Source organism: Arachis duranensis, chromosome 5, assembly GCF_000817695.3.
Source record: "Arachis duranensis cultivar V14167 chromosome 5, aradu.V14167.gnm2.J7QH, whole genome shotgun sequence".
NCBI lineage: Eukaryota > Viridiplantae > Streptophyta > Magnoliopsida > Fabales > Fabaceae > Arachis > Arachis duranensis.
In genome coordinates this window covers 88,948,136-88,956,317 of record NC_029776.3, presented here as the reverse complement: position 1 = coordinate 88,956,317, position 8,182 = coordinate 88,948,136, and the positions used below count along the sequence as shown (strand labels likewise).

The 8,182-nt window shown below is 34.9% G+C and overlaps 1 protein-coding gene across 5 annotated transcripts; it reads left to right on the top strand.

The window, feature by feature from the left end:
- The first annotated feature begins 6 nt into the window (after window positions 1-6).
- LOC107490299 (protein REPRESSOR OF SILENCING 3) lies at window positions 7-5,878 on the top strand. Of its 5 annotated transcripts, XM_052262048.1 has the most exons (8): window positions 7-170; window positions 1,339-1,594; window positions 1,625-1,639; window positions 2,697-2,724; window positions 3,067-3,291; window positions 3,400-3,615; window positions 3,893-4,297; window positions 4,642-5,878. In XM_052262048.1, the coding sequence occupies exons 5-8, from the start codon at window positions 3,085-3,087 to the stop codon at window positions 5,632-5,634; spliced, it is 1,821 nt and encodes a 606-aa protein (XP_052118008.1). In that variant the 5' UTR covers window positions 7-170; window positions 1,339-1,594; window positions 1,625-1,639; window positions 2,697-2,724; window positions 3,067-3,084; the 3' UTR covers window positions 5,635-5,878. The 5 variants fall into 5 exon arrangements, with proteins under 5 accessions (XP_052118008.1, XP_052118007.1, XP_052118005.1 ...); XM_052262047.1 differs by lacking the exon at window positions 2,697-2,724 and having other exon boundaries at window positions 1,344-1,594; XM_052262045.1 differs by lacking the exon at window positions 2,697-2,724.
- The last annotated feature ends 2,304 nt before the right edge of the window (window positions 5,879-8,182 follow it).

Sequence of the window (8,182 nt, the reverse complement as noted above, 5' to 3'; positions counted from 1 at the left end):
AAAAAAAAAAAAAACCCTAGCCCTTCATCGCCGTCGCCATTCCCGGATCCTCAGCGCCGCTGCCGTCCCCAGGTCCTCAGCGCCGCCGCTTCTTCCTCTTCCCCGTGTCCGGAACCCAGTAGATCGGCACGTCGTCTTCGTCTTCGCCGGCTTCTCGGCACGGAACGCAGGTTAGTGGCATCTCGTCTTCATCTTCAGTTCTTCACTGAATGTTTAGTCTTGTTCTTGGTTTGAACTTTGAAGCTCTGAAGTTGTTGTTCTTCGATCTTCTTCTTCGGCCTTCTTCTTCAATTTTTGTTCCGTTTTTCTTCAATTCTTCTTCTTGGGTCTTGGTTTGAAGTTTGTTTCTGAATGTATTTGTTTTATAATTTTGGAATGTTTTATAATGTGCTAATGTTTTATAATGTTTTGTAATGGCTCTTTATAATGTTTTATAATGTTTGGTCTTGTATTTGCTAGTTGGTGATGGCTGTATTTTTTTTTTCAAATTTACGGATGGTTGGCTCTGATAGTCTGATTTAGTGTTTTACTGATTTGTAATTGCTGGATTTAGGCTGAAATTTTTGTCAAAAACTTTAATAAGAGCATTAACTTGTTTACTGTTATCACATTCAAGAACTTTAATAAGAGCATTAAGTTCATCAGTTTGTGCTTTTCATCTCACTACAAGAGCTAACTGTGAGGAAACAGTGGATTCTAAGGTGACCACTTTCTGACTTATTTTATCAGCATCTTTTTCCAACTCTTTTGTTTCAAATTTATTGATTTAGTCTGAAATTTTTGTCCAAATTTACTAATGGCTCTGTTTTGCAATTACTAGTTGCTGATGGCTCTTAATCTTTTTGTTCAAATTTACTGATGGCTTTGTTTTGTAATTGCTGGTTTTGCTGGGTGAAGGTTTAGTGTTTTGGAATGTTTTATAATGTGCTAATGTTTGTAATTGCTGGCTTTGTTTGTTACTGTTGGGTGAAGGTTTAGTGTTTTGTGATTATTGGTTAATGTTTTGGTTTGTTTGTTGCGGAATGCTGTAGGCCGAAGCAAATTTGCAACAAGTTCTTGCAGATTTTGATGATTGATAAATCATGATGCTGGGATTTAATATTTAGATATGTTTTTTTACTATTTAACTTTTGAGTTTGTATTTTCATAAGATCATATGGATTTGGTTGGTGATATTTTATGCAGTGTTTTATGTTTTGAAGATATTTTAAAATTTATATTACACTATAATTATATTTTAGGATGTTTATTTATAATTTATTTATTATTCTATTCATAAACGGTTTTTTCGGTTGAACTATTGATTGGACCAGTTTTTTTGGTTGAACCACTGGTTAGACCAGTTGGACCAATAAACCAGTGAACCAGTGACTAGAGCGGTTTGATGACCGGTTCGGTTCTCAGAACCTTGGTCACTATAAAGCGATTGGAGATTGGAGAACTCTAAAGCGAAGGAATCCTAGCCCTCCATTGTCGCCGCCGTTCCCAGGTCGTCAGCGCTGCCGCTGTCCCCAGGTCGTCAGCACCGCCGTTCCCAGGTCGTCGAACCCTAACCCAGTAACTCGGCAGGTACTCTTCATCTTCGCTGGCTTCTCGGCACGGAACCAGGTTAGTGGCTCGTCTTTGGCACGGAACCCAGGTTAGTGGCTCGTCTTCATCTTCGGTCTTCTTCAATTTTTGTTCCATTTTTCTTCAATTCTTCTTCGTTCTTGGTTTGAACTTTGAAGTTTGGTTCTTCAATTCTTCTTCTTCGGTCTTCCGTCTTGGTTTCCAGTTTGGTATTCCCTTGTATTTGCTGGTGGTTAATGGTGGAAATTTTACAAATTTGCAAATTTGTATGTATGGTTCTGATTGCTCTGTCTTGTATTCACTATACTCTGATTGCTCTGTTAGTCAGTAATACTTACTCTGTGACTCTGTTTTAGTGTTTTAGTCGGTTATACTTACTCTGATGGCTCTGAGAGTGTTTTACTGGTTTACCAGTTGCTGATGGCTCCTAATTTGTTTGTTGCAATATTGTTGAATGCTGTTGGCTGATGGCCCTTAATTTTTTTGTTCAAATTTACCGATGGCTTTGTTTGTAGTTGCTGGTTTTGCTGGGTGAAGGTTTTGTGTTTTGGAATGTTTCATAATGTGCTAATGTTTGTAATTGCTGGGTGAAGGTTTAGTGTTTTGTGATTATTGGTTAATGTTTTGGTTTAGTGTTCTCTCTTTTCCAGTTTTCCCTTTTCCCTGTATTTCTGCATGTTGCTGAATTGGTAATTAATAAATTTGCCTTTTTGCTGTAAATCGGGACTTTACTAGGATTTGTTAAATTTGTTGCTGTAACTTGAATTTGTTGCTTTCCAGTCACAGAATCAGAACAGAATGCTCAGTCAGTGCTTGATTGATTGGCTTTGCTCACTGATTGTATTTGATGATAAATTTTAAATTTTCACTGCCTATGTTACTGATTTACTGTTCTTTTAGTGCTTTTTGTTGTTGTTAATCATTGTGTTGAGCTTTGTTAAAATTTGCACTGCCTATGTTACTGAGTGTTCGTTCAGTGCTTTTTGTTGTTGTTAATCATTGTGATGAACTTTGTTAAAATTTGCCCTGCCTATGTGACTGATTCACGGATTCATCCCTCTCGTCGTTATCATTGGCATGAACTCCGAACCAAAACCCCAACTCGCTGGATAAAATTGTAACGAAAGCTGATTGGGACTTTTTCTTCTACTTAAGGTATGAATCACAATGATGAGGCCAAGTTGTGAATACACAAGTGTCAACGGACTATAATATATATTGGGTTTGTGACATTAGAAGGGTGTAATAATAACAATAATGGAGTCATATTATATTCATATAGGATGTAAATAGTTCAGTTCTAGGTCATTTTGTTGAAGTATTTTGATTTAGAGGTCTTAGTATGCTCGCGTACGCAACCTTGTTTTTGTGCCAATGTCGCGTACGCAGTTCTTGTATTTTTGCCGCTTCTAATTGTTACTCTTGGAGGCACAAAACATTGTCGAACCAACTTAATAGCATTCCTCTATCAACCGTATTATTGTTAATTGAGTGCAGGCTAACGTTCCTTAGGGCATGGAGGGGCAACACAACAAGACGGTGAGAATATTTGTCGGTGGATTGGGGGAATCAGTAACTAAACAAGACCTCCACAGTTTGTTCAGCACTTTCGGCAATGTCGAAGCAGTCGAAACAATCCGAACCAAAGGTCGCAGTTTCGCCTATCTTGACTTCCTTCCTTCTCCCACTGATGACAAATCTCTTTCCAGGCTTTTTAGCAAGGTTAGTTTTTTCTCTTATTTTTTTAGTTAAAACTTCATTAAATTCAATTGATTATAACAATATGCATTTTCTGTTAAAAACTAAAAAAAAAAATTATTGTCTTGGCAGTATAATGGTTGTGTTTGGAAGGGTGGGAAGTTGAAGCTCGAGAAGGCTAAAGAACATTATCTAGTGCGGTTGAAACGAGAATGGGATGAAGATGCTATGTCTAAGATTGAGCATGTTAGTGACAAACCAGTCACTACTGATAAGTTAGAGGAAAAGCCCACAAAAGAGAGTTTAAAGACAAAGCAGCTCCACATTTACTTCCCGAGGTTAAGAAAGGTGACATACTAATATAACATACCTTTATTTATTTATTTAGTCGACACAAGTATGTATTCATTGGTCATTGACGTTGTTAAAAGCCAATATCCAATGAGTCTGGATGGATCAAGCTCCTCTAAATTTAAGACTTCCATTTATCTGTGATATATAAATGTGTAACAGTTTTATTATGTAGAATGCATTCTTGCCTTTCCCTTATATTCGGTCATGTAAAGAAACATTAATGCTTAATCATATGGTTCATTTTTCACATGCAACATCTGTACTTATGCAGGTAAAATCTATACCATTCACTGGAACTGGAAAGCACAAATACAGTTTCCAGAATATTAAAGTTCCTCTTCTCCCTGTGCATTTCTGTGATTGCAAGGAACATTGTAGTCCTTCTGGCACAGAAAAGGGAAAACTACATATTGAAAGGGCAACAGAAATTGGAGGAATGAACGATGAAGAAATTAACATAATGAATGTCGTGATGAACAAACTATTTGGAAAAGAAAATGTTTCCGAAAAGAAGAATCTTGAAACAGAGGATTCCTTTGAATCACCTGCACATCCTGATGACTCTGAAGTAGGTAGTGCAACAGATGAAGATGATCTCATTATTAACGTGAACACAAAGAAAAATAAATCATCCATTATAGGGAGTGAGGAACTTCAAATGATCTTGGAAAATCAGGTTTATTATTATTATTATTATTATTATTATTATTATTATTATTATTTTGCAATAGGGCTTACTAGGGAACGGATCCTCTTAATTTTTTTCCCTCAATCAATTGATAAAGTGTGATCTCTCACGTTACATTAAGTGGGACTAAGAAAAAATATGTGAGAGAAGATATTGAATGATGAGAGATCACACTTTACCAAACAATTAAGGGAAAAAAATTGAGAGGATCCACTCCCCTTACAAAAGAAACCGGTTAAGTTATCTCTTATTGTATCACTCCTTATTTTTTTTTTTTTTTATCAAAGAATAATTTTATTTATATTGTTTCTAATTGCTGTTTGGATATTCAGGACTCATGGTCCAATAAATCAAAAATTGGTAAGGAAGAAAATGACAAGAGTGAGTCTGATGTGCATAAAGGGCATAAGAGCAATCCCAACAATAAGGGAAAATCACTTCGCAAATCGGAAAGGGAAAGCATTGGACATGTGTCTACTACTGCTAAAGGAAAGAATAATGTGCAGACCCTTCCAGATGAGGTAGAATCTGGAGTGCAACTTGTTGAGTCAGAAGATGATTTTGGCAAACCGTCTAAAGTTTTATGGTCTCAGAAATCTTCATGGAAAGAACTACTTGGTAATGGAGGTAATACTGCTTTCAATGCCACTCTCATATTTCCTACAGAACAAGAAAGACCTGATAGTCCATCCCAATCCATATCTTTAAGCGACAAAACTGAAAACATGGAAGGGCATGAACACCTAGGGAGTGAACCCACCGATACAGAATCGACAAAGGAGCTCACTGAAGATAATCATACCAACACATCAGCATTAAGAAAGCATGCTGAAGCTCAGCCTGGTGACAACAATGTGGAGTTGAAGAAGACCGGTCGAGGTGCATCATGGCGACGGAAGCAATCATGGACACAACTGGTTGCTGGAGACAACAGTTCATTTAGCATTTCACAGATTTTGGCAGGCATTACATTCTCAGAGCCAATGGCCAAGGGGTCTACCATGGACCCTGCAAATTCCAACAATCCCAAGCATAATAATGTAGGTAAGGATGCCATTAATGAAGTTGTTACTAGTGATGGGCGTATACCGGAAAAGAGTCAACATGATGGTGGTGGTGCCAATGATACTGCATATGAGGAAAAGAGTGAGACAAGAGAAAAGGAAGGATCGTCTGAAGAAACAGTACAAAAAGAGAGATCCATTGCGAGGGTTGAAGTAGGCGAAACTTGCACATTCATGAGAAGTTGTTCTTCTTTGAAAGAGTGGGCGAAGGCTAAGGCTGCTTTAAGTGGATCACTCAAAAGGAAACGTCCCAACTCCTGAGAACCAATAAAGAAGCATGAATAACACTGTCGTGTATTTTTAATTTGTTGTTTTTCTTGGCTTATACATAGCAAAATGAGGGAAATTAATTTTCAGATACTGCGAAATGATTGATTTCTGTTTGATTGGACAATGCTGTAGGAACTGCATAATAAGGATATTCTATTATACTGTGGCTACCCATTTCACTATTTGGAAATTGTATTTTTATTGATTAGACGAGGTTAGATATAAAACTATTAATTTACTTGAACTTCTTTGAACTTATATGTTGGTCCATATCTTAAAATTATGCATCTTAGGCGACTAATTGTTTTGGAACTTCACCCTTCACATGCATGGCCAATTTTCAACCTAAAATGCATAATGTTATATATGCATCACCATTGCCTTCCAATAATGCATTTATTGAACACAGAACAAAAAGAATGGGGCTAAGGTTTGCATATATAGATGCTGCCACTTTAGGTAACGTTGCTAGATTCATCAACCATATACAGTTGTGAGCCAAACATATTTGTTCAATGCATTGAGTCCCCACCTCCATTATCAAACAAACTCGGTTGGCACTTGCTACTATTTGCAACACAACACAAGACAACCTCATCAAGTAAGGAACATCAACCTAATTTTGTTTCTTATTCTTCATGCTCTTTTTTTTTTCCATGTCTCTAGCTATATTGGCTATTGATTCTATTAGTAATAAAATATTAAAAAATACTTTTAATATTTACTAATAAAACCCTAAAATAATTTTTCTTATAAGTTGTTTCAGATAAGAATAAGAAAGTGACTGTTTGGACCAAATATTTGTGTTATGCATCTATCTATATATTGATCAAGATCATAGTGATCAAATTTTAGGTGCACTTTCCATTGAACATAATCTTATCATGTTAATATCATGGTGAATTTTATAGTGACTATAATTATGGTAGTTATGTTGATTATGAAATTTTAACAATACTTACAAAATATAGCTAAAATTAATGTCACGTTTTTTTATTCTTTGACAACACTTCTTAAATTTGAAAAATAAAAGAGGGATCAAATTAAAAAATATTTTCAAATAGTAAAACAAAAACCTTAGTTTTAAGTTATATTTTTTAAGTGTTGTCAAAATTTCATATCAACCACTATAGTCACCATAACCATAGCTATCATAGAATCAATCTAAATATCATTAGTATTAATTTGATTATTCTAGAAAAATAGAAAGTTACAAAAATAAACAATTAGTGCTAGAAAAATAAAAATAAAAATGAGAAAAACTTATGTTCAGTTTAAACACGAAAAAATATCCTTATCATTTTTCATAAATATAATAACTTAATATACAGGTCTTAAAGTTTTTGGTTCTTACCTGGAAATTGAATAATTAAAAAGGTGTCATTGTTACGATAGGAAGTTACATATGAATATGTTCATCAAGTTGATAGTATGAAGCAATTCTCTTGCTATTGTGGTGCCAAGACTTGTCGTAAACGCTTGGACCAGTCTTGTGAGTTGTGAACATATCAATGTGTAATGTTCATGTTCATGTCATGTGTGTCGAATTGTCAATCTCCCAATTAATCATCTTCAGCCTAGCAATTTTCTTTATTCTTCTTGTAGTTTCTGTTAAATTTTGATTTTTCGATGGTTCACTTTCCCTAGACAAATTGTGTGTACAATAATGAATGAAAAATTGTGTGTTGTAGCATCACTTTATTCAGAAGCATTTTCAAACTTTGATTATATATATTTCAATACACTGTTTAGTCTCGTCTTGGCATATATGTACTGTATTCCTACATTATAATCTGGTTAGGAAGCCATAATTTGTTAAACAACTTTAATTAAAACTAATAAACATAGAGATCCCAAAAACAAACAAATATTATAAATTGTCAATTTCTGTTGATAAATTTTTTCGTTGCAATTTTGCATTGGATTTCATAAGAGGATAATTATGCTAACTAATAATCTCTAACTTCTCACATTCAACATTGCAGTCTCATAGTTTTGACATCATAGAAATGATTTTATATTTAACAATCTCTTCATGTAACAGTCTTTTTTGGACTTAAAATGTAGACAATGCACGATTCATTTTGCCTTGCGCCAAAATTCTATTTTTATTTTAAAAAATTGAGACGAATTAAACTTTAAACATTTTAGACATATAAGTTTTAATATTACGTCATGAATTATCTCTGCTAAAACTTAAGGAAGTACAACATATTGCTGCAAAATATAATTAGAGAACCTCATTAATCATTTACAGATAGTGAGTGACATGTATGCATCTAAAAAGAGGGACTATGGTAAATCGGAAAACCAAGTCCTAAACATTTTTCACATAATCTATTTATTTCTCAGCACTGGCCATGATATTTGCAGCTTCCAATTTAACAAAGAAAAGGTAGCATCATAGCAGAAACTGCACTTATTGCAGATGACAATAACATATTGACATGCTAATTCTTTGGTGGAGGAATTGGTAGTGGCAAGCAAGAGAAACTCCTCCAAATCAGAAAGACGGGATCATTGTAAAATCCTGTAGAGC

Excerpts from the sequence above, each read along its gene's own strand:
- LOC107490299 (XM_052262047.1), top strand. The coding sequence starts at position 3,085 with ATGGAGGGGCAACACAACAAGACGGTGAGAATATTTGTCGGTGGATTG. Across the intron at positions 3,616-3,892 it reads ACTTCCCGAGGTTAAGAAAG|GTAAAATCTATACCATTCAC; the intron begins GTGACATACTAA and ends GTACTTATGCAG. Across the intron at positions 4,298-4,641 it reads AAATGATCTTGGAAAATCAG|GACTCATGGTCCAATAAATC; the intron begins GTTTATTATTAT and ends TTGGATATTCAG.